We start from the raw sequence: 26899 nt of genomic DNA, 5'->3' as shown, positions 1-26899 counted from the left end.
TGAACAGCCATGCTATGCCACCTACCTGAATAGAATCCTATACTTTCACAGAGAATAAACATAAATATACAATATTTATACCATATATTTAATACAATGTTTAATATAAATATAAAAATAAACATAATTTTTAAATCTAGTGAACCAACCAAGAAAATGTCATTTCTTTTAGAGAAACGTGGGCACATGGGCACAATTGGACAAGCACAGACATGACTTGAGTGCATGTGAGAACAGTCACCTTTCGCAGCCCAGTCCATCAGTGTGTGCCTTCTAACCCTGCAGGTGTTTTCTAGCAGTGACACTCAGCAGCACAGTTTTTCACTCCTCCACACTGGTCCCTTCATCTGTTATGAACAGAGACCCTCTACTTGTAATCCAGTTTTGACCCTCAACATTACACTCTTCCATGCCCACCAGAATCTTCTAGAAGAAATGCTGAAAGAAAGCCAAACTGGCACATTTTATTTTGCTCTTTTCTTACAGGTGTTCCATGACTGGATATGGTGCCTGAGTGCTGGCAAGGTAAGGAAGGGAGTAGGAAGAACAGCAGGTTTCAGACTCCAAGTTCACTTCTTATGCCCAGACAGACACTATCCTTTCCTGGAAGCCTGAGCCCACACAATGTAACAATACCATCTTGCTCCAAGAAACCACTCACTATCACCACCATCTCTGCAGCAGTGGTCCTCAGTCTTCCTAATGCCACAACTCTTTAATACAGTTCCTCATGTTGTGGTGACCCCAACCACAAAACTATTGTTGTTGCTACTTCATAACTGTACTTTTTCTACTGTTATAAATTTTAAATAAATATCTGTACTTTCCCATGTGACCCCTGTGGAAGAGTCATTTGACCCACAGAGGGTCATGACCCACAGGTTGAGGACACTGCCATAGATAAAAACCATCTTGCTAATAGTGAAAGGAAAACTCACCTCTTCTTACTAGCCATCAATGATGAAAAGAGAAAAGATTATACTTACAGGCGGGCACTGGGCCAGTTTATCGGCTGCCACCAGTTGAACATTCAAGTGTTTGCTTTGAGATTTTCCTCTGGACTTAATCAGCCGCTGTAAAACCTGACAGGATGACAGGAACTGGAGTCATTGTCAATGAGTTGAAAGAAAACCAACACACTGAGATCTTTTTCTACAGCTTATGTAACTCTGAAGATTAGTAAGGAAGGCCTACCATGTGAGAAATTGTGCACTTAGAATCTCCCTGATGATGCTGCCCACCTCACTGTGGGCCTAGAGAGGATGGGACATATCCCATCCTGTCCTAGCTCCCTGTGGGGTCCTTCTGACAGCCCTACTTCCTACCTAGAGACTTGTAAGTCTCTTGCAGACTTCACAGCCTCCTGTCAAAGGGAAAGAGCTGCTCTGTCCCTGCTTATCTGGAGTCAATATTTTGATATTACTCAGTTCAATTATCTCTTTGCCAGATAAATATCAAGATCACTTATGTATATCTTTTTTTCAATAATTAATGAGATATCGGTTTTAATTTTATATTAATCAAACTGTTTCAGGACTGGAAACCTAGGTAAAACATTTCTGTTAGAACACTGCTACAGTGTTCTATGCCTTTGGTTATAACCATAGTTGCATTTGGCCATATACTTTCTCTTGTGTTATTTTTGTTTAGGTTGAATGAAGCAGGGCCCTCTCCACTTCAATGGTTCTACTTTATGAAGTTCTGATACCTTCGTACACAGGTCCATGCAGCCTCTAATCCTCCAGACACCACAGCAATGGGGCAGTGGAGGTGGGGGGTGACCTTAGCCCCACTGCAGTGGATGCTTGATACCCCAGCATCTAGAGTCAAGGACACTTCCAGTGGTTGAGGCAATGCCGCTCTGTTCTATTCACACCCGAGAAATAACTGACAGTGGAATCCCCACAATTACTGTATAGGATCGGACCCCTACAAGATACTGAGAACGTGGGAAGTATAACAAGACCACAGAAGGGACCACTGTTTGGGTGAGGAATTGAGTTTGCTCTTAGTTAAGCCAAATACATTTTAGGAGGCACTGGAAAGGAATTACTAAGATAATGCCTCTTAGTGGATTTAGGGGAGGGTGCAGAGGGGAGGAGGGGGAAGGGAATGGGAAGACTGGAGGGATGGGAGACACGGTTCTGGATGTAAAAATAAATTAATTAAAAAATAATGCCTCTTGTGGATATCTATTTCATATTTATTTTTAGAACATCATCACTATTTAAGAACAAAAGGGAGGTTGGTGAGAAGGCTCAGTGGGTAAAGGTGAATGCTACCAAGGTTGATGACCTGAGCTTAATCCTCAGAGCCCACACAGTAGAAGTAGGGAACTTATTTCCACAAGTTGTCCTCTGACCTCCTCATATATGCTGTGACAGCACAAGTGTGCATGCACACAGAGACTAAAAAAAAATTAAATAAATGTAAACAAAAAAGGACATCAAAATCAACCATGCAGCCTGGGCCCTCTCCCTCTACTTTTGTCACTCTGGTAGCATACATGACCAATTGTGCTCAACCAAGAAAGAATTATATTCCCCAAAGAACCCAGCTACGCACAAATGACAAAGTCTGTAGTACATAAGAGATGTTTACACAGTGATCTTTTTTATCTTACATAAGTTATCTTGCTGAACTATGTACTCCCTCTCTCAACTGGGCAGATACTATAGGTGACTCAAGAATCAATAGCATACAAAAGGCCAGGGTCCACGTTTTTTTTTTTTTTTTTTTTTTTTCCTTCCCTGTGTTCTTGTTTGTATTTTATCATCTCTGACTGGAGGCAGGAGCCTCTCGAAGAGATGGATTATTCTCAGCCACCATCAAATCCATAGAACTGTTTAAAATGCATTCATTGACCGCCTCTTGAGACATTCTTCTGCCCACAAACTAAAAGGGCAGCACTAGAGAACCTAAGAAAGGAAGCTTCAAGACCCACAGACAGGAATGCAGTGATTACCTTTGGAGATGAGACTTTCACATGGACAATGATAGGAGCTAAGGATGTCTTTATAAGCTGTGCTGGGTGATTGATGGTGTCTGCATCAAGAACAACCAGTTGCAAAGATCTTGCCAATTCAAAAATTCTTTCAATTTCACTCTGTACTTCCGCTAAAAGGGGAAACAATAAATGGCAGGTACTGGTTAGTCTCAATAATTATTATTTATACTAAAAAGAAATAGTATAAGCTCTCAGATGTGCACATCCCTATTGCAGAACATGTCTAACAAAATCCTTTTTCTTTTTTTCTTTTGAGACTATTATGTAACCCTGGCTGGCCTGGAACTTGTTATGTCAACAGGCTGGCTGCCTCTGGCTCCCAAGTGCTGGGATTAAAGGTGTGCACCACACAACGTTCTTCTGAAGCTTAAATTGTTCATAGAATTAAACAAATTGTTATAAGAACTTGAGCCAGCTCTCTTGGTTTGCTTCGTATACCCAGCCTAGCATGGAGCTATTTATATAGCTATAGTCATTCCATTTTGGGGTTGCTTTTAACAAGAACTGCTTTAGCAAACACATTAGAGAGACTGAAAGTGACAATGAAGTATTTCTGTCAATAACTTATATTTTAATATTCTGTAGAGCATATTTTGGAAGGAAAAAATCCAACAATTGTATTGATTTGACTGCTATACACATTTTGTGTCTTTGCTAATTGTTGTGTGTCCTCAGACAACCAGTAGATTACCAAGTGTAGCTGAATTTAAGCTTTAGAGCTGGTAGAGCTGTCTAAGGTATAGTTACCAAAAGTATCACACACACACACACACACACAGAGAGAGAGAGAGAGAGAGAGAGAGAGAGAGAGAGAGAGAGAGAGAGAGAGCTGATCATATTAAAATGCAGCTCTGCATCTTGACTCAAACTTAGCTGGCTGAATGTAATAGTCAGGTGACTCAAATCTGCATCTTCTAAATTGGTCAGATAAAAATGCTAGTTCTTTCCACATGTCTGAAGTAATCCAGCTATATTCATTTATTCTGGGACAAAGCCTCACTATGTAGCCCAAGCTGGTTTGAGCCCCCTGCTTCCACCTCCCAAGTACTGTGATGACAGGTGTCTGCTACTGTGCATGTGCATGGCTTACAGGCTCTCTCTCTCTCTCTCTCTCTCTCTCTCTCTCTCTCTCTGTGTGTGTGTGTGTGTGTTTGAAAACACATGATCAAAGTACATGTTTTTCTGAGCCTCAAAAAGCCTTTTGGCGTGGCAGTGCTGCAATGACAATTCTTGGGACACTGAGGCAGAAGGACCATGGCTTCAAGGTCACCCTGAGACATTAAAAAGTATGACTGTAGCAATGACCAAGAGTTAAGAGCACTTGGTGCTCTTCCAGGGGTCCAAGCTCAGTTCTAGCATCCACATTGGACAGCTCATAACCACCTGTACCCCAGCTCCAGGGGGCAAGCCAACCTTGCTGACCTTCTCAGGCATCCTCAAATATGTGGTGCATACACACGCACATGAGTACGCACACACACACACACACTCTTTAAAAACACAATTTTAAGGAGTTAAAACACATATTGCCATCACATTATCAAACAACAATGTACTGAAAGCCTCCACAATGATTTTCTAGTGACCAAATTCTTATGAAATAGTCGTCTACATTTGTTAGTAATAATAAACACATATTTTTTTTTTTCTAGCAGGTCAGTTTTAAATAGAAATTTTTCTCAAGAAGGGCATTTGGAAAATGAAGCCAGTTTTTACTGCAGCCAGTTTCAGCAGAAGGAAGGTGTAGTAGGTCCTCTATTTGTACTTTAGTCTGCCAAAATTTTAAAGGAGCTTCTAGGCGGAACCATGATGGAACAAACAAGCTTTTAACATTTTAGTTTCCAGTCTCACATATTATTGTAAAATAATGTAAAATGGCATTTAGTATTTTTCTCAAGGAACAAAAATATAGAAACTGGACTGCCAGTTCTATACAAGAAGCCCACAAGGCACTCCAAATAGCTGAGAAATTCCTGGGTTTTGTTTGCTCTGCACCAGCAATGAGCTGGCGGGCACATTGGTTCATGCCCACTGCCGAAACAACAGAATCCCTGGGGCAGCCGCACTGCAGCATAGGCAGTGTGGAGCTTGGGGAGATGGACGAAGGCTGAATTACACAGCGGGATGAGCCCAGTGTTCAGAAAATATGCATCGGGAAGGTAATAAGCAAATTACAGGAACAAGGAAGACAAAGGAATTTTTATCTACCAAGCTCATTTTCTTCAAGAAAACTAACCATCTTGGCTACTCAGACAGGTTCCTAGGGGGCTTCTAATGGAAGATGGAAGCTTCTTTGTAAATCTATTACAGGCAAGCAAAGCTGGGACAGTCATAGACTCCTGGGTTAGAGGCCCTTAACACATATTCTTTATCACTAGACTGGAGATGGTGACTGGTGATGCTCTTTGTGCCCAAGTTGACTCTGGTGTTTGTGATTTGAGACAAGGTCTTACGAAGTCCAGCCTGGTCTTAAACTCCTGGTCCTCTTGACTCCACTTCCCACATGCTGGGATTATAGGTATGCATACCATCACTCAGCTTCCAAAACTGTCATTATTTTTTCCATGGGCTGAAGGCAACATTTCCCAAAGTGACTCACTTTATTCATACCCCAATCACTACAACCTTTTATTGTCCTTTGTGGGAGGTATTTAACATGTTTTACAAAAAGTACCCAGAAAAGACAGGTTTAAGTTCCCTGAATGTTCATCATGGTGGTCACCATTACTACTGATAGGTGTGATGCCTCTGGGTATACCAGTTAGCCACACAAGAGCATCATTGCCTTGCCCTTAAAACCATCTCATTTCCTGTGACAGAAACCTTATTGTGATATTCAAGGAAAAAGGAAATGGGTGGTTTCCCATGGTTCAGCAGTAACTGAATAGCAGAACTTAAGAAGGCCTTTTCCCACCAGACTGCTGTTTAGCTAATAGATGAGATCTGAGACAAGTAGTAGAGTATGTTTATGTGTGTGTGTGGGGGGGGGTTGTTGGCTGCTACAGGACTCTGTCCCTCTCCTGTCCATTGGCTGGCTTTCTCTGCAGGTATTCAACAAGTCTCCATGCAGATGAAGACATTCCCTACACACATACCCCATACCTGTATGAAGATGCCTTACCTAAGCTGGATCTGGTGTTTGAACGTTCAATTATTGCTCTCTTGCTGGGATTGTTGAGGACAGACCTCTTAGCAAGAGAAATGTCAGCCGTTACTCTTGTTATTGATATCCTAGGAAGAGGAACACAGAATAGAACAAGCCAGTAAAAATGGTAAGTGGCTTTCTGAGGGACTTATAGCCACTTTACATACTACCATGGAACCACTATATAGTAAACATTGGCCACAAGGATTTTCAACAGACTCTGGCTCATATTAAAACACAAACAGGGTAAATGACAGCAGGCTATGGCTCCTTAGCTGAAAACCACTCCAGTGAAAAATGCACTCCCTGCACTATGGCCTGCCTGGCCAAGTTGCCTTTAATACATATACACCACACCAGGAGGGAATCAAAACATGAATTAGCCATGCTCTTTTTAGGAAATAGCTTTACAGTTTCCTCAGAATTCACAGTTGACTTGGTCTTGAACAAGACCTTCAGGACCCACAAGTGCTCTGCCCCAGCATTGCTGGCCAGGAAAAGCCTCAATTGATCACAGAAAAAAATTAACCAGTCGGTATTTACATTGTGTTTCTTGGCTCAATGGTTAATCCCTGATACATGAAGCTTTTCTCCACAGGCCCAAAGGAGCTTTGCCAGCAAGGATGTGAGAAACAAGATTTCATTTTTTTTTTTTTCAGGCACAGGAGCCTCAGTGTGTTTACTCAGGATCTGAGCACATCTGGTGGGCGCTTGAAACCCCAATGGCTGAAGTCAGTGTGAGCATGAGACTGGAGTTTTGTAAGTTAGAACACACCTTGCACAGTAGAATAGAACATGGAGAGAGAGAGGCAACCAGAAGATGCAATATCAAATGAAAGCACATAGACTTTAAAATAATTTTTAACTGAGAGTGCTCAGTTCCCAGCTATTGTCTGTAGAACTCAAAGCTGGTTCACCCGGGCCAATTATAGAAATCCACGGACCTTCCCTACCCTCATCCTCTCAGCTTGGCTGAGTTCAGAAAGGAAAGAAACCACTTCCCCTTTTCCTCAGAGTAGACTTACTCTTCTCCACAGTCAAACTCCTTTGGGGGTCAGAGCACAGAAAGAAGGCTATGTTTAATTCCATGTCCTCTCATTCCTGTGTTAGGACACTTTAATACTGTCTGGAGATGCAAACGATCAGAAGCTTTGGGAAGAACCCAAAATTTCCCTTTTCATGAATGTTTAGAAATAAAAATAATTTTTAGGCAGGGTTTCACTATATGGATCTGGATAATGTTGAATTCATAATCCTCCTGTCTCAGGCTCCCTTGTACTGGAACCATCGGGACCGGCTACTGTGCCCAGCTTATAAGTCACATCTTTAAAGCAACAGGGTGTGCGGAAGTTCCAGCAGGGTTCTGAAGCCAAGTGGTACTGGGTTGTGGCATTTATGAGCTGGTGCTTGGAACACTGCAGCATTTTAACATTTTGGATTTTTATGCCTTGATATTATTGGAGGCCACCTCAAATTAGCCTGCATAGAGTCAAAAGCTGTGCAGAGATTCCCAGGGCCCACTGTGAATGCTAACATGTGTGGTCCTCCAGCTTGTACCTCTGAATTTCTGTCCTCTACTTGGAGCTCCCTCATGGCTTCATCATTTTTAAAGAGAAAGAAAGTAAGAAAGTAAGAAAGAAACGCAAAAGGGGAAAGTTCAATTGCTACGTGACATCAGAAAACACTTGTGTAACAACTTCTACATTTTACCAGGAAGGAAACTGAGACACAGAGATCATCCACTGGTTTATTCCAGGCAATGATGTCTAGGAGACCTTGAACACAGGATGAGTCCTAGTTACGTGGCTGGACAATTCTCTTTCAGTTCAATTTTGTTTCCCAGTAACAACACGGGCTCAAACGAGGTTTAAATCAAGAGTGCCCACATATGAGTTTCCACTGCAGCGTTTTTCTTTGTTCTTTTGGCAGAGTCTCATTCTGTATGTAGCCCAGGCTGGCCTCAGGCTTGCAGCAGCTGTTCTGCCTTAGCCTCCTGAGTGCTGGTGTTAGCTGCTACGCCCTGCTCAAGCAGCTAGGAGATGCAATGTCTTCCAGGTAGCACTCTTTCCCTACAGAACAGGGCCTCCTGTTTAATTGTGGCTCCGGGTTTCTTGTTTGTTAAAGAATGGAGCAACTGGATAGAAACATCCTATCATAGTCCAGAACAATTCATGTATACGACAACAGACAAGTGACTCAAGGACGGGATCCAATTTTCCAGAAATTATTTCTGTTGTGCCAGAATTTCCTAATTCTTCAGAAGCCAAATAGTAAGTCCTGGTCCTTAATATTTTGGAGAAATCATTGACAAATGATTTCCCTGTGTCATAAAATCACTTTTACAAAGCCATGCAAATACAACCAATTTTTAACATATACAGAAAAGGCTGCTTTAAATGTAAAAACAAAAACAAAAAAATACAAACAAAAACAGAGAAAACTCTGTGGGTGACAAAACACTCTTTTTTCTCATTTTATTTTCTAATTAAAAAAGACTCCATTGATAATACATGTTGTCTGTCAGCAAAATACACAACACACACACACACACACACACACACACACACACACACACACGCACACACACGAGTTGAGTCCAGGAAGGGGCTGGCTCAGCTCTAGAACTCTGACAGTCAGACACACAAGGTTTTCTTCTTTCGTAAGGCTTCATATAATCAAAACTGAATACCAGACCTCAGTTCCTTTACTCTGAAATAAAAGTGCCCTCAGAGAAGTGACTGCACTCATCACCTAGTGTTTTCTAATTTATTATGCTTTTAAACTAATGGTACATTTCCTCCTTCTCTTGTTTCCTCATCCACCTGGGCTTCCAGCATTTTCCTGTGCATCTTGATACCTTCTTCAAAATGTTCCCTTGGCAACCTCACCAAGTACAGTACAGAGAGGTCAACAGGAGTTCAGTTCCCCGAAGAAGGGTGTAGCAGCTAATGTCCCTGACACCCAGCAAAAACCACTCCCTAAATCCACTCAGTCTGCACTCTAACTCCTGCATGTTTCTACCTTAGGATTTAACTGAGTTGGTGACATTTTTTTTTTTTACATTTTTATTTATATGGGGGTGGGGAAGTAGGCATGTACATGCCACAGTGTGTTAGTGGAGGCAGAGGACAACTTGCAGGAGTCTGTTCTCTCCACTCACAATGTGAGGCCGGGGGATAGAACTCAGGACACCAGGCTTGGTGGCAGGTGAACTCCTGCAGATTTTCTATGGGAAGATATTTCTTTCAGTTGTGACACATCCATTCAAAAATCCATGTTGCTAATGGAACAGCTGGAAGACCCATTTCTATTCTGGCTAATTAGTAAGAAGCCCAGTTCAGCAGAATACATATTTTTAACCTCCTAGTGCTCACAGGCAAAGTGTTCCAAAGCAGGATGAGCAGGGAGGAAGGCCCGGGAAGACCCTACGGTCCCCTCTATCTTTCTTTTAATTTTCATGCTCAAGGCCAAGCTATAGCATTTTTGAGCCTCCATCTCCTAATCAATAAAACAATAATAGATTTGTCATTAGTATCCCAAAGGATTCCTGCTATGGGCAAAGAAGGCAATACAAAAAAACTGATTTTTTTTTTAGACTGTTGTTAGCATTTGTAGTGGTTTGAGATGTCTCCATATTCTCAGACATTTAGATACTTGGCCCCTAGTTGGTGTCACTGCTTGGGGAGGCTTAGGAGATGTGGCCCTTCTGAAGGAAGTACATCGCAGGAGGCCGACTCTAAGGTTTCATGCCATTCCCAATTCACTCTTCCTGTTTTCAGCTAATGGTTCCAGATGTCAGCCTTCAGCTCTCAGTTTCCAGCTTGTCACCTGCTTGCTGCTTTGCTCCCCTCCATGATTGTACTAGACCCCTATCCTTCTGGAACTGTAAGCTCCCAATTAACCTTCCTTCTATACATTGCCTTAAAGGGCTGGATGTGGTGGTGCACACCTTTAGTCCCAGCACCTGGGGACTGAGGCAGGTGGTTGTCTGAGAGTTCAACCCTAGCCTGGTCTATATAGCAAGTTCCAGGCTATCAAAGGCTATGTAATGGTAGCACGAATTCTAATTGGTTTTAATATTTAAACCTGGAGTTAGATAGTGGGGTAAATGCTGAAAGATCAGAGAAGTAAAGGAGCAGCCACTAGACAGACCTCTTAATTCTACCTTACCTTTAACCTCAAACCGAAGGGTTGAGTTCCTGTCTCCTACCGCCTTATATTCCTCCTTCCACCCAGCCATATCACTTCCTTTATCCACCTCCCCAGTGCTGGGAAAGGTGTGTGTCTCCCATTTACTGGGATCAAAGGCATGAGATCATAAATGCTCGGATCAAAGGAGTGTGTCACCACTGCCTGGCCTCTATGGTTAACTTCTGATCTTCAGGAAAGCTTTAATTGTTAGAGCACAAACAAAATAACACCACACATAATGAGACCATGCTTCTCTCTCTCTCTCTCTCTCTCTCTCTCTCTCTCTCTCTCTCTCTCTCTCTCTCTCTCTGTGTGTGTGTGTGTGTGTGTGTGTGAATAAATAATATGCAAGGAAAGCAGTTGTTAGAAATGCAGAGACTCTTGGGGAATAGTTTCCCCAAATCTTATCTTCAGAAGTTAGCAGTCCATCACTATGGACTCTCCTGTCCCAGAGCAGATAAGACTTGTATATATACAAAACTTTGGGGAACACAGTGAGACACAGTGTAATCAACCTCTATTAATTTAAACATTCAAGTTGGCACAAAAATGTTCCATTATCTGCAGTGTTTGAGGCCAGCACTAGAAGAGAGAATCATGGTAGGTGCTGAGATAGAAGTTTCCTTTTTCATTTGTGAACTGCAATGGCAAACACTTTTCAAACTCACATGGCAGGGCAGCTCTGTGATGTCATCAATCCATGTTTTCTTTCATTAACAAATTCAGTACTAACTTTTAGCACCTCCCTAAGTTGTATGCTTAAATTCTTCTCTTTCAAATTCTTTTCCACTTGACAGTTTGGGGTTGTTTTGTTTTGTGTGTTTGTTTTAGTTTACATGGTGCTTGAGTAATAGTTTCCTTTACTTTAGGACCTTATCCCTGTAGGCTCTATAGTATTCATTTATGGTTTTCGGACACAGCATGATTCAACAGAGCTACCTAGTAGTCAGAAAAGCCTAAGGCTGTCTTTATGAAACCCAGTGTTGAGCTAATAACAATGAATTCAAAGTATTAAAAGCCTAGATGACAACTTTTGGGGGGCTTGAAACACGTGGTCAGAAAGTCAGAAAGCTGCAGCTGGCGAGGCAGTTGCTCAGCCTGACAGTGGTGGACTGCCCAGCTGCATAAACCTCGATGGAAAAGATGGCTTCTGGATGGTGTTTGTGGTGTGACACAGAGATATCCGCTTCCCACTGTGTCCATGCAGGCAAGTGTCACTGAAGCACATTGTCTGACTCACTTGCTCCATAATCACTGACAGGACTCAATCCTGCATGGGGACATTGACGATAACTCTTTGGGAGTAACTTTTTACTGCATTTTTGTCTCATTTTTCTTACATGTGCTGCAGTTAGACTCTAACAAACTAAGTAAAAAATAGGTCTAAAGTGACTCATGTTTCTAAGGAGTCAAAAGAAAAGCCATCTAAGCTTTTGCTTCTGTTACAGTCAAACAGATGGGTTTCATCTACTCCACTGAATTAATTTAGAATTGGGACCTGAAAAGCAGTACTGAATTAGAAAGCCTCTTAACTCACGGACTTCTTATTTGCTCTTTCTGAAAAGCATGGGCCACTCTCCTGGCTATGCTGTCTACCCTACTGCAGCCAAAGAAACACCGAACAGGCTTCCCTTAGATGGTGCTGCTTATGCTGTTCCGTTGATGTTGAGTCAGTTTTTGGTGTAATTGTTCTCTTGGCTGATTTCAACTAAAAACTATGTGCTGTTTTCCCTCCTTTTATTAATTGGTAAAAACACAACACAGCAGATTGTCACAGCTCAAATCACAACATCCCCCACACAGAAGACGTGCTAGCATCTGTGAGAATCTCCTGGCCAGCTTCCTCCTTACCCAACTGTCCTCAGTCACTCACCAGTGGGCTCACTGATTTATCCTCTGGCACTTTCTTCTCATCATATGAAAGAAATTTTACTCTCTCAGTCCCTTCATTACTACCTATTTCTCCCTAGAACTTCTGTGCATCAGACTTCTCCAGGCCTGCCTTTCTCCAGCTGTCACTCTAGCTGCTGCTGGGTTCCCTCCCCCAGACTCTGTCATCATCAGACCCAGTGGAAACTTGGCACTGGAATGGTAATTCTATCTTTAATTTGAAAGAAGCCTCAATAGTGTAGATAGTTCTACTTGACTTGGGACAACTCCGTGCTGAAACTAAATGAGCATCCTCTTCTGTGCCCTCCGGTTAAGGACGCCATGAGCCTGCTCTCCTGAAGCCAGTATTTCAGACATTCAACCTTTCCTTTGCCAAATATTCTGAAGCCATTTCTTCATCCTCATCAGTGCAGTTAACCTTTAATAATATTGTTCATAGGAATGTTACCTGGGAACAAAACAACTAACACAAGTGTTGTAGGGTAGAATTTGCTTAAATCAAAGGTTATATGGAATTAGAGGAGGGGGCATCACAGAAGGCACTTCTGATTAAAACCACTGAGCCCACACATAGCTGAAGGAACTGTGTAAATGTAACCAAGAACAGAAGATCACTCAGGTTAGCTGCCTTCCATCCACAGAAGCACTTGTGAATCAGAGTTATGGCCCAGAACACCACCAGGACAGGATGGAAAGTTAGAGCCCAGTTCTTTCCTGGCAATGCATTTTTAGGACATGAATTCTCTAGTAGCCAGAACCTTTTCTAGACCTGTCTTCAGGGGGGGGGGATGGATGGAGAGAGAGAGAGAACATGAATTCCCTAGTAGCCAGAACCCTTTCTAGACCTGTCTTCAGAGAGAGGGGGGAAGGGAGGGAGAGAAAGCATGATTCCCTAGTAGCCAGAACCTTTCCTAGACCTGTCTTGGGGGGGGAAGGGAGGGAGAAAGAGAGAGAACATGAATTCCATAGTAGCCAGAATCTTTTCTAGACCTGTCATCAGAGAGAGAGGGGGAGAGAGAAGGAGGAAGGGAGAGAGTGAGGGAGAGAGAAAGAGAGAGAGAGAATGAATTCCCTAGTAACATAACATTCTAGACCTGTCTTGAGAGAGAGAGAGAGGGAGAGAGAATAACCATGCCTCTCTTACCAACTCTGTGCTCCGACTAGATTACAGATAACTACAGCAGAGGCAAACTTCATCTGAAGTATATAGCTGAATTGTACTTCCCAGAGTCCTCTGCAACTAAGAATGGCCACATAACCAATTTCTAGCTAATGAAATCAGCCCTTATGTGCACTGTTTCCAGGCCCCAGAGTCCCTTTCTCTGTTAACATATGACTAGAAAGCCCAGTCAAAGGCCAAGGGCACCAAATGGGAAGTGAGGTAAACATTGTGCCTGGGATTCCCCTCCCCACCTACCTGTTCTTCCCCAACAGGAATCCCTGTCTCCAACCATTTAGTGAGTAAAATTAAGCATCCAGTGTGTTCAAATCACTATGTATCTAGGGGTCTACTACTAAGGCGACTTGGCTTTACATTTAATCATGTACCTGATGGCACAAAAGCATTCCCATTTCTCAAATAATATTCTCAATTACTAGAAGTAAAATCAATCTCAGCTTCGTGTGTGTGTGTGTGTGTGTGTGTGTGTGTGTGTGTGATATGCGGGTGTCCTTACTGGAAGATTTTGGGAATCCTGTTCTATCACTTTCCACCATATTCATTTGAGACAGTATCGTTCATAAACCTGGGGGTGCTCTAGGAGCCAGCCCTAGAGATGCTTTTATCTCTATCTACACAGCACTGAGGTTACGCGCACATGAGAGGCAATGCTGTGTTTTATGTGAGTGCTGGGTATTTGAACTCAGGTACTTGTGTTTGTATGTGCAGCAAGCACTATTATCCACTAAACTATCCCTCAAGCCTCTCGGCTTCTTTTCACTGTATCTATTCTTAGAAACCAGTGACTATTTTCACATGACTATATATAAGGTTTTTCTTTCAACGAATTATAAGTACACAAAAATATTTGTATGAAAGTATACTTATTTTATATACATACAATTTGTGCTTAAAGCATGACCATATTTGCCTTTTCTTAAAATTAAGTAAACTCTAAAATTTAAAAGTATTTAAATATTTTTAAATGTTCAACTTTTTTATTTTTCTACAGTGTGAAGGTAGGAAAAATGTTTAAATTTTTAAAAAGAATTATTCAGTTTAAAGGGATAACCTCGATATACTGCCCAGGTTTCTCAACATGCACTATATAAGTTTGCTGCTGATAAATCTTTAGTTTTACTAAGTGGTTGTTTCTATATGGAACACATTCCACATTGTGAACAATCATGTTTTCATTGTTGAATCAATACAGATTTTTATCACTTCTCTAGAAAGCTTAAGAGCTCTAGACATTTTCCACAAAACTGAAGCATAAACTTATTTGAGAGCTTGGCCATATTGATGATGGCTTACAGAGGGACCTGTAAAACATACCTATAAAATAACAAGGTTATTTCCAAAAATAACATCCAAATAAATGCAGTCTCCTTCAAGAGTCACTCTGGAAAGCTATGACAAAGCAATAATTGCATACCTCTTTTAAGGATATTTATTTATTTATTGGAGGCTGTTTCCAGCATTCCGTTCTCGCAAAGTGCTTCATATTTAGACCTTTGAATCACACACACATGGATAAATGCATGTACACACATACAAAATTCTCAGACACTGCCCAGCATGACCAGTGAACCATCATATTTATCAGAAATATACATTTAAAACAATTTCTTCATGAAAGTCAATTTGGTATGAACTCACTAGTAAGTGAGAAAATAGAGACAAACATACATTATACCCAACAAATGGATTAATTTCCTTTTCATTTTGTCCTTGGGGGCCTCATGCAATACTTCATATTTCATAGATTTTTTTTAATAGCTATTTCAGTGAACACTTTCCTGGAACACTGAGTTCAGTTTAATCACTGGATTTCTGTAATCATTGGAAACAGATCCACATATCAATTTATCATACTTGTTCAGTTAAAGAAAAATCAAAATACAAAAACATCTGTATGTCTCACCTCCCATCAAACCTGTGCTTCAGGAAATCAAAGAGTGCTTTCTGCATCATGTCTGTTACCTTTGCAGAGGTAAGAAAGAGAAAATGAGGCAAACACAGGGAGAGAGACAAAGGGAGAGAGAGACACAGAGAGAAAAGTCAACGGTGAGAGAGGTGGAAGGGAAGGGCACAGTGACTGAGCAGGGACCCCCTCACAGCCAGGCATCTCCAGGGCAGGTAGCTACAGATGTTCTCGAAGGGTAGGTTTTCGTGATAATCAACACAGCTGCTAGTATCTCCCTTGGTTCTTCTCCAGGGTGCTGAGGAATGAACCCACAGTTTTCACCAGGATCCCCGCAAACCCTCCTCCTACTTCCCTTAGGATGTAGCTGGCTATGCACAAGGGTGCTGGCCATCTTCACATGACAGGGCTATGTCTCTCTGACATTTCCAACTCAGAGAGAGAAAGAGAAATGAGAGTCTTAGATCTGCATCAGGACAGTTGTTAGCTCATTCAACAAATGAATACTAAATACCTCCTTCCAACAGATATCACCCTACAGGGAGGGATGGTTGGCTTGAAGGTTGCCCAGCTTCAGATTTAGATCTCACACCCCACCTGTCTTATCCATTTAAGCAGAAAGTCAGAATGGCGAAATCTGAGCTATCACGCAGCATAATCTTTACTCTTCTTTATTACATGGCAATGTCAAACTGCTCTGCAGAGTTTAATCTAGTTTTCCTGGATTCCCCCACCACCCACCTTCACATACAGTGAGCTGCCTCCTACCACCTCCTATCTGTAAACAGACCCTGGAGGGGCCAGACGCCGCCAAAGGATAGTCCCCAGGGTCCCTGGTTAAGAAAAGGAGAGTAATGGATGATATTTGTACCTCATAACCTTTCAATGAAGGACCCACTAATACCACAGGACGCATCGATGGCACGACATCGTAAGGAGGAATGTGCTCCGTCTGAAAAAGACGAGTTGACATGAGTGAGGCTGGGCCTATGTCCTTGACAGCCACAACATCCAGAATTCTCAGGCTGGACAGAAAGTGATGACTAAGGGTCCCCACCGAGGAGGCCCATCCCTCACTTTATAGGTACGTGGGTCACGGAAATGGAGCATCACAGGCATGTGCAGATAGGAACCTTAGCAGGAGTTTAAAAAGGAAACACAACTTACCACTTTCTGCTTCTGTTTCGCTAAAAGACAACAATGAGAACCACATCAAAATATGCAATCTCTGTAAATGACAGCACACGAATTTAAAAGATGGAAGAAGGTGACCTGTAACTGTCCTCTGTGCTTACCCTGCACCCACTCAGCAGATCACTGCCCTGCCACCTCACTCTGGGCATCCTACTTGTAAGAATATGAAATACGGACAGCTTCCTCCCTGCACCAATGACTGTACACCACGATTTCCTGTGAGAGGCTGGGACAGGCACTCGAACAACACTGGGCATTGTTAGATAACCATTAACCATGGGAATGACCACATTGGATGTGGTACATATGAAGCTGAGGGCAAGCTGGCTAAAGGAAATATAGTAAAAAGAAAACACACTGTCAGCAAAATTACTGTCGCCTCAAGAGTTACTATTATCATTATTGTTGCTACTGTTTTGCACTTGGGAGTTTGGTGAACCATGAGGCAATATTGCAGATGTTCAGGTATTTCTCCTGAATACTGATACAGCTGTTTCTACTATGCTCCTCTTAACACTTGGACAGCCAGTTTCCTCTGTCCTCTCCAGCTGGTAAGAGTGGAAAGCTGCTGCAGTGCCCTGGTGTCCAGCAAACATACAGAAGGCAGAGCCTATTCCACAACCAATGAAGGTGGCTTTGCTGCCATCCAAGCATCAGGTCCTGTCTACATGGGGTCACCTAGAGGGACAGAATGAATCCTCACAAGCAAGGACCAAGCCCTCAGAACTGTTCCAGAATGAACCAGGTCTGGACATGAGCTGCAGAGCCTTGGCCTACTTCCACACTAGTGACATCAGTGCTCTGATACAGACTCAGTTCCTGGCAAGAATGAAATTAGCTTGCAGGAGTTAGAGAATGTGATGGAAGAGAACCTTCTAGGAGATTATCTTCATTATATCCAAAGACATCCAGAGTCTTCATTGAGATACCCTGTTTCTTCGTTGCATTAATTCTAGGACTCAGCTGGAACTGTCTGATGTCCAAATATAAAGACAAGGTAATCTTGGCTGCAGGGGGCTGACCCCGTATGTACAACCTCGTCCCAGTGTTCATACTGAACATTGTTGTGAGAGTCCATGAGCTTTTACCTCTATGGGCCTCTTAATCTTGAAGTATCTTGAGTTCTTCAGTAGAATAATGAACTTGAGGTTGATTTAAATATGTAGAGTTAGTGGCTATATGGGGGGGCTGTGAATGAGATTTTTTTCAAAATTATACTGATGACCTGAATTTTTACATCATTAGTGCCTTTCAATTCAAATGAGCAAGGAAATCTTAAAGGAAAGAAGCTTTAAATCTTAGGCCAAGCCTTTATTTCCAAACCAAATGAATGTTTGCTCTGATGTTTAGTAGCAAGATGGCTCACCTGTTGTCGTGGGGGTCGCTCGAAATGTTCCTGACACCATTTCTCCCAGACTGGAGGAGGAGTTTCCACTGGATTTCCTAGACCATGGAAACAAACTTAAGACTCTCGCCCCAGATCCTTTGAAAACAGAAACCGAGAATCCAAGGTGTTCTTTGGCCTTCTACTAAATAATTCAAAACATACCAAAGCATGTTAGAAGAGCTACGGGAATCTGCTCAAATGCTTTCGCTGACCTCATTTCTCAGAGAAAGAGGAGATCTGAGACCTGGAAATACTTTGCAAATTCTCTTTCCCTGTTATTCATGCGAAAATTGTACAGAAGGACCCCTGGCAAGGATGCGCTTTGAGCCTGTGTGTTTACTTGAATCCAAGTACTGAAGTACCAGTCAAAAGCTAGACAGCTCAGTACAAGCAAGAGGACTTGGAGAACTGCTTCTTAAGTGTATGGGGGGGAGGGTGGATCTCATGAACTGTTCCTGCTGTCAACAGTAATGGGACTATCAATAGTAAGTCATGTATGTTTATAGCCAATGATGAGCAGTTCTGTCACTTACTGGGTGTGAAACACACTGTGACATGTCATCTTTGAGTGTTTGTTTTCCTCATCTATGGACATAGGAGTTATCTATACCTTATAAAGATAAGCTGACAAATGAGTTTCTGTGAACGAACCTTTGGTTTTATTGTTTTTCTTTCTTCAAAGTAAAAAGTGTGTGTGTGTGTGTGTGTGTGTGTGTGTGTGTGTGTGTGTGAATAACAGCAACAATGATGGGAGTTATTACTGAGCCACTCTCTAGTAGGAGATAATTAAGGCTAAACAAGATAAATAGGTAAATACCTAATATTTCTGAGAGTAGTAAGTGTAATAGAAACAATTACATTGGAGAGAGATGGGAAAATGCAGGGAAAGGCTAAGTCTGGAGTGAATACAACTTAAAACACAGTGGGGAAGTCACTGGAACTTTAACAAGCACCTGAAAGATGGGGTGATCTGTTAAGAGCAAAGGAGGAAGAGGTACCCAGTAGGAGGATGGGAATGCAAAGATACCCCGGGAATGGCCAAGTGCTCCTGGTGTGCTAAGAAGCATGGAAGATGAAATGGCTAGAGCAAAGGGAACCAGAGGATTAATAATAAACCACCCTAACAAGATTAATCATTAGAATGGTGCTTAACTATACCTCTATGATCTTCCATTACTACTGAAAGATTTTCATTTGGATAAAAGCTAAGGGAGACTTAAATAACACAACATTAAGAAAAGTTAACTGAGAGATTGAATCAAAGGGAAGAAGTGCTTCAGCCGGACACGCTGATGAAGAGTTGTGATCCATCACTAGGGTGTGGGGCTGGTACAGAAGAATTGCATCACCAAAGGCAAGCCTGAACTACACAGTGAGATTGTCTCACAGCAATGATAACAGTAGCAGAACTTGCTCTGTTTGGAGGCTTTTGAATGATTCTAGCACATGTGCAATCTGTGCTTCAGAGACAACAGCAGCACCACTGAGACCCAGTGCAGCTGGAACTTCTCTTGAGCTGTGCTCACCCTCCTGGGACTTGCCTCTTGTGCTTTGAAGTCTGTGTGCCATTTCCCTTGACCACGAGAGGCTAGTACATTGCAGCTCCCCAGTGTCTTTAGCACGGTGTCAGCAGAAGAAGATGGCACAAGAAACCACGAAGAGGAAAGTGTCCCCTGGACTGTCCACCACCATCACCTTCTGTGTTCATTGGACAGAGAACCAAGCAAAACCACAACTCTTGGTCATGTCAGCTGCTACCTGAGCTGTCCTGGGAAACGAGGCCACATGTAACTCTCACAGAGGGAAACTAGGGTTTGCTAAGCCCACAGGAAGCAGCTTCCACTGTGGAATTCATGTGGCTTTCTGAGTTGCTGGAGTTCAGAACATAATGGCAATAGTTAAACCCCAAACCTTTGTGTCCTCCTCAAGAATAGTCTGTGTGCTAGAGACAGCTAACCTGGACAAGAAGGAGCTAATGGCCCCCCCCAGACTGATAGTTTGGAATCCAGCATTCGATTGACTCAGAGCCCCTGAACATGGGTCTCAGCCAGAAGGACTGAGCAGTCTAAGGGACCTCAGACTGGAACCAGGATGTATTCCTGGTGCACAAAAGGACCTTGCAGACACATCATCCATGGAGGGATATTCCCTTAACCTAGAGACAGGAAAGAAGTCCTACTCCCTACTTCAAATGACTTGACAGGTTTAGATGACCCCTCCTTAATGGCATCACCCTACATGTGGATTTGGGGGGGTGGTGGGAGGGTGATTAGGGTGCATGTGAAGGGGGGAGAGAGGGAAGAAGGGAGAAAGGAGGGAGGGTGGGAGGGAGAGGGAACTGGAATCGATATGTTTTAAAAAAAAAAATAGAATAGTCTGTGTGCAAATAAGTATCCCTTCACTTTAAAAGCAGGTTCTCATTGGGGTGAAGGCGAAGAGAATCTTAAAGAACATGTTTCTGAGATAAGAGAGAATCCGGCTGAAAACAGAGGTTGAGTTAAAAGAATGACTGCTTCAGCCAGATTTTAATAAGGAAGTTGAAATTTTTACCCACAAAATAAAAGCAAGGAAGGATGGAGGAAAGGAGAGAAGGAAGGAGGGAGGGAGAAACAAAGGGCTAGCTCATGAGGAACATGGGCTGTTACCCGCCATGGAATCGGCCTCTTTTCTGTTCTTGCTGAATACGTATGTTCTCCAACCGCAGTGGACTTGGAATGAAGCCAATCTCGCAGCCCTCTTTCACCAGCCTTCCTATCCACCAATCATTGTTATATTTCTGGAAAGCAGAGAGGAAAGCTGCTATCAATTGTAATTCAGTTATCCTCACATTTCAGTGTTAATTTCAGGGAAGCAGAGGGATCAAATGCTATTTGTCTGATGTACAATGCTAAATTGCACACACAGTGCACAGACTACCAACATTGTGCTTTTGTATTTTGTAGGACATGTTTTCAGCTCAAAGACTAAAGGAAGATTCTTTGGGGGGTTTTATTTGCAATGGCCTGAATGGTAAATATGGTCTCTATTATAACTGGTGAATTCTGCTGTCCTACTGTGAGAACAGTCTCAAAGAATCAAGAGCATGGCTGTGTTTCAATGTAAGTGGGCTGACAGTCTGCCAGCACAGTTTTACTCAGGGTATCAGCAAAATCACATTGGCAATTATTGATTTTCTGAGTCCCAGGGCAGACGGCAGTTTATTCTAAGCCACCTGCCTCAAGAGAATGATTCTACTGGTGATTTCTAGAAAACAGATAGAAATCATATTGTTTAAAGTTCCAGAAACGAGTACAAAGGTGCCTTCATGGTCTTTATCAGTACTGACAAGAAACTCTTTCCTTGTGTGTGTGTGTGTGTGTGTGTGTGTGTGTGTGTGTGTGTGTGTGTGTTACAATACATACCAACTCTGGGATGAGTTGCTTAGCACAGAGGAAAGTGGAATTTACATAACTCTAATACTGACACAGTGACAAGGAAGAGTGGAAGGGTCACTGAATCTTCACGGCATGAAATCCTGAGTAACTCAGATAATCCTAAGCAACCATCTCATAGTCAGCCCTTTCTGCACAGAACTCCTGGAGAAGCCAGGCTTTGTGCCTATCATGAGACTGCGTTGAAAGGAGCATGAGTTGACATGATGGAGAACCTTCAACAATCTGAGTCTTAGTGTCCTGTCTTTAATTCAGGATAACACACCTGAAATAAAAGACCCATTTATTTGGTAATTAAGAAAGGGCAAATGGACCCTTTTGGACACTTTGGTGCATAGGTTTGGAGTTTACATTTTACTGTGGCAGGGACAACAGACCATGAATCAGGGTTTCCTAGGGCTTCAGGTATTTCCTGAAATTAAGTCACTCCACCGGGACACTAATTTATTAAAGTGTACCCTGGTGACCTTAAGGGTTGCTGCCTAAGATGGCTAATGCGACTTCCCAAAAGGGTTTACTGTGGTTCTAGGAAATAGCCAAAGAACAATGAGCCTCTGACTCAATGTGAGTGACAGTCCTCTGGCCACTGGGGAGCCAGGCACTGTGCAAAGTCATGAGCTTCAATTCTGTCTGTTTGACTTCAGAATAGGCACCATTGTGGCTTTTCTTGACCTTGAAGCCTTTACATTATTGACAAAACAGAACATGTGCTGGTACCTGAGAGATGGCACAAAAGGAAGGACTCCGCCTGTTAGGAAGCATGACCATGTCCCAGGGGTTGCTGGTGTCCCAGGGGTTGAGTCCCCTTTCTAGAGAGGCCCCCCTTAGCAAAGTCCCAATCTTCCCTGTTTTGCTTTTGATTTCCCTAAAGTGATTAGCATGTTCTCTTTCTACGATGTTTTTTTATTTGATCTGCAAGATTTGAAAACAAGTGGCTCTGATCCGAATACGATTACCAGATCAGTAACTACACTACAAAAGGAACAGGAGCTGCCAGACTGAAGGAAAACCCCTTGATCAAGAGCTCACAAACCTAAGAGCTACCAGAGCAAGACATATCAAATACATATGGAGATACAAGCATTAGTTACTCCAATTTGGCCATGAAGACTGCATACATGTCTCAAAATGCCAGAAAACTTTTTTTTTTTTTTTAACTTAAAGAGCTGGAAGTGTTAACCATTCTAATTTCATTGTGTACTATTATATGTATCAACTGATCATATAATATGTCCAATTAAAGTATTAATAACAACTAGAATACTAATGCAATGCACAAAGCAATAAAATAGTGCAAGGTTGGAATGACAGTGTCATAAGCACGTGAGAATGTCCCTCACTCTTAAAGGTCACCTCTCCTTGAAAATGATGAGTGCTGGCAACTCATGAATATGGCTTAGTTGCTTTCAGTGGAAATAATGACACAGATTCAACCACTCAGATGCTGAAGGGGTCACAGTCCTCCAGACTGTGGGCACTATGTGCCCAAACATAAATTCATGGTCATATCAACTGCTGTAATATCTGGTCTCTCTGCCTTCTCTGTTTCAAAAATTGAGTCTAGAGGTTTATGCCACTTCCTGTAAGTCCAAGAGACTTTGAAGACCTGGCCACCATCCCTTATTTTTCCCAGCCTCCTCACTCTCTCTACTATATGCAGTAGAGTGAGACCCCATATTCCTAGCTGGCCACCACCCTTTATTTCCCCCTCACTTTCTCTACTACATGCAGTGGAGTGAGACCCTCAGTTCCCCTTTGCCTATCACAGGTCCCACTCTCAATACAAGTCTGGTCATATGTCTGCTTTATTCCAAATCCCTTTGCAGCCCACTGGAAGACGAGTCTTCTTGTCTTGGCTAAGGTGCACCTTTCAAAATTTTTGGGCTATAGATAACAGCTATAGTGTTTGCCTGGTGTGCATAGGGCCTGAATTCAGTCCCAGCACAGCCAAAAGAAAAGCTGTGTCTCTTGAATTGCTGGCATGGCCTCTTCTCAGTTTCACCACTGCCCTCTGGCCATGCTGCAATGCTTCTGGCTGACCCTTCCCTCATGGCACTCTGTGCCCAATTCTGACTCTTCCTCCATATTGATGCTTCCTCTCTCTGAACTTCCAGGACACTGATCCATTGTTTTAAAATAGTAGAATTTGTCATTCCATAGAGAAACCATTAATACTATTCATCCTGCCCCTAGTCTCAGAGCTCCTCACCCATAGCATCCCTGTTGCTATGTCTCATCCTGTGGTGCTGAGCTCAGTGCCTGATACCAAACAGAGCTGCACTGTTTCTAGGCTGAACACAAGTTAAGCTTCTGCTGTTACTACTTTGTTCTTATACCTTTCTATATGTGAGACCCCGGGTCCTCCTTATATGGGTCAATCCCTCAAGCTCTCTGTTCCTATTGTTCTTTGCTCCTTTCTTAGCTTTAACAACTTAAGAAGATAGTTTCATAGTGTCTATCACAATAGTATCACTCTGTAAAAAGTCCCTCCTGGATCCTGCTTTGCTACAAAACTCATGCTTTCCCATAGGTTCACGGGTCTGTAATACCACAGATGGGCTGACTGTGTGTGTGTAGCATACACTAGACCCTGGATTTGTTTGTCAACACCCCCCTCCCACACTCACTCCCCACACACACAAAATCCAAAATCCGTTGTTTCGTTGTATCTTGTATGGTTTAAAATGTTGAGTGTGCTCCAGTGTTGAAAGTATGTGGCAATTCAGGCAATGAGCTCAGCTTGGAAATCTCAGTGAGATGAAAGGATGTAGGGGCTGGGAGCATTAACGGGCTCCACACTAGCAGCTCCTTGGGTCTCCTCTCCTGTGATTTGGCCCAGGTTGATTCCCAGCTGTAGCTTTTTGGCAGATGAAGGGGTTCAGTATGTCCTACATTTACCTCTTTAATGTGAAGAAAGTCCTTGGCGTCGAAGGAGATGGCTGTGCTGGGAACAGGCACATCCTCATCCAGGGCACCGCAGTAGCTCACATTCGTTTTCACAGCAAATGCTACAGGTTTGGACTAGAGACAGAAGCACAGAACAAGGAGGGAGGGAGGAGGAGAAGAGAGAAGCATTTTTCATATTGAAACATGTCACAGGATGAATGATGGTTCCAGGCAATGAGGAAATCACTTTCCAAAGAGGGATCTCCGCTGGGTTTTATAGTGGCAGGCCACATCCAGAAATTTGCAGAGATGACTCTGGGAATGACTCATTCCTCTCAGCCTAGCCATTTCCCTTCTTCTGTGGTACTTTCCAACATCCCCAATAAAGAACTAGTCCCTAAAAGACTGGGGAGGGATGGAAATAGGTGGGAGCCGTCTGCTTTGTTCTCCACTCTTACAACCTATTTTCTTTAAACAATACCAAATACTGTCCCAACTGTGAGATACAGGACATGCTAGGTAGACAGCTCAGTTGATGAAGTGCTTGTTGTATGAGAACAAGGAACTGAATTCAGATCCCCAGCATCTGTGACAAATGCTGGGTGCAAGGGTGTGTGCACCTTTCATCTCAGTGCTAGACAGGCAGGGGCAAGCAGATTCCTGGGCTTGCTGGCCAGCCAGTCTTGCCAAATGGAGAACTCCATCTTCAATAAGAGAGCTGTCTCAATATTAAGTTGGAGAGTAATTAGGAAAACACATTAACCTCTGACCTCCACACACATGTACATAATCATGCATATACACACTCCTGGGTGCACACACACATGAACATGTCCATACATACAAGACAAACATATGCTAGGAAATATACACTGGGTGTTAAAAACTTGAGGAGTGGGGGAAAATAAATTTTTTTTGAAAGAGCTTCTGATAAGAAAACCTGAGATCTTTTGCAGCTGAATCTCTGGTCTTGCCAGGGCAAAGAGGGCCATTGTGGGTTAAACCTAACAAGCAGGTCAGCCTCTTCACCTGTTATCTTCATGCTTCTAACAGTTGATTTTAAAACTTGTATATAAACGCCTGCTGGCCAAGTGCTCCTGAGCAGATAGATGCAGCCTGTGGGAGCTAAGCCAGCCACAAGTCTAGGCTATGGTCCTGCCACCACCATTTAGGTGATCACACAGTAATGAGACAGATGGTGAAGGACTTTTTCAAAACAAGAACTGGCAACATGTGAGATACAAGGTCTCCAAGCTTCTGGGTCTGCAAGCTATAGGTTTATTTATTTGCATTGGGAATGGCAACAGTTGAGGTTGGACCCGAATTCAATCCTCTTTGGTTCCCTCCCAGGCACTATGCAGATGCCCTTCTATCAGAGAGCACTGTACAGAGTGTGTGGAAGCTGATGCTTCATTCCTCTGCATCATTCTTCTCATTCTGCAGAACTCTAAAAGATTTCATCATAAAATAAAAAAGAAGGAAATTAACTTTATTTGGGTTTGAGTCTAGAAGTCAGAAAGGCACCTGCCATAGCAGCTGGCCATGGAAGCAAGAGGACAGGCTAGCCGTGGACACTGTCTTATATGTTGTTATTGTGCATGAAAATTAATTTGCAGAAAAGGGTCTGTGCTATAAAGTTGGACATAGGTAGGGTGGGAGAATGCTAGCAACTTGTCTGGTCCTAAAACTCCACCATGCAATTGGTCTCTTGCTCCACCAATGTCTGTTGGAAAGAGGAGGAGCTGAAGCCCATCTTGACTGGTGATGGCTTCTGTCTTTGCTGCTCTTACTTGAGTTGTTCAAAGTTCTTAACCAGGTCTGATGGTGCACATCGGTAGGCCATGTATTAAGCCCAGAATGGGCAATGCAAGCAAAGAAAGTGATGTTCTGAACTTCATACTGAACTTGAGGTGGGAATCTGAAATCTAGACTCCAAAGAATAGAGGAAGCAGCGAAACAATCCCCAGCACAATGGTGCCTGTAGTGACGGGAGGGGTCAAGGACAGAGGACTCGGGCTAACAGCTCAGAAGGCTCTCTGCCAATACTGGGTGAGGTCAGCTTGATATTGCCACACTGCTAGGTTGGGAAACAACTGAGAATTACCATTAACTCAAACAGAAAAAAAGGCAAAGGTTCACAGGAAATGGGAGCCTGCAGATCCCACTAACTTCTGTAAGGGGAACAACAGAGAATCTAGCAATCTGAAATCTTATCAGGATAGCTAGAAAATAAATACTCCAAAGAGACACCATGCTGACTAGTTTTATATCGAGTTGACATAATCTAGAGTCATTTGAAAAGAGGGGATGTCATTTGTAAAAATGTTCCCACAAAGTTAGCCTGTAGGCAAGCCTGTGAAACATTTTTCTGGTTAATGATTGATTAGTGTAGAAGGGCTCAGCCCACTGTGGGCAGTCTCACACTAGGCAGGTAGTCCAGGATGGTATCAGAAAGTAGGCTAAGCAAGCCACAGAGAGTAAGCCACTAAGCAGAATTCCTTCATGTATTTTCAATTCCTGCTCCAGGTTCCCGCTCTACCTGAGTTCCTGCTACTTTCCCTCAGTGATGGACTGTCATCAGAGAGCTGTAAGCTGATGAACAGTTTCTTCCCCACATTGCTTTTGGTTAGTATTTATCAGAAACCCTAAAACAGATGTGAGGTAGGATGCTGAGCACAGAGGCTG

At 42.8% G+C, this 26899-nt stretch overlaps 1 protein-coding gene across 5 annotated transcripts in view; it reads right to left on the bottom strand.

The window, feature by feature from the left end:
* Window positions 1-26899, bottom strand: part of Cacnb4 (calcium voltage-gated channel auxiliary subunit beta 4) — a 243446-nt gene that overhangs the window by 12824 nt on the left and 203723 nt on the right. For all 5 annotated transcript variants that reach the window (XM_051184699.1, XM_051184700.1, XM_051184701.1 and 2 more), the window contains 9 exons: window positions 24227-24349; window positions 20543-20673; window positions 17877-17953; window positions 16484-16503; window positions 16188-16268; window positions 15317-15375; window positions 6129-6238; window positions 2966-3117; window positions 987-1082 (listed from right to left, as the gene is read on the bottom strand). In XM_051184699.1, the coding sequence (XP_051040656.1) occupies window positions 987-1082; window positions 2966-3117; window positions 6129-6238; window positions 15317-15375; window positions 16188-16268; window positions 16484-16503; window positions 17877-17953; window positions 20543-20673; window positions 24227-24349 (849 nt within the window). The remainder of the gene's footprint in view (window positions 1-986; window positions 1083-2965; window positions 3118-6128; window positions 6239-15316; window positions 15376-16187; window positions 16269-16483; window positions 16504-17876; window positions 17954-20542; window positions 20674-24226; window positions 24350-26899) is intronic.

The sequence above is a fragment of the Phodopus roborovskii genome, unplaced genomic scaffold, assembly GCF_943737965.1.
Source record: "Phodopus roborovskii unplaced genomic scaffold, PHOROB, whole genome shotgun sequence".
Lineage (NCBI taxonomy): Eukaryota > Metazoa > Chordata > Mammalia > Rodentia > Cricetidae > Phodopus > Phodopus roborovskii.
This window is presented reverse-complemented; position numbering and strand designations above follow the sequence as displayed.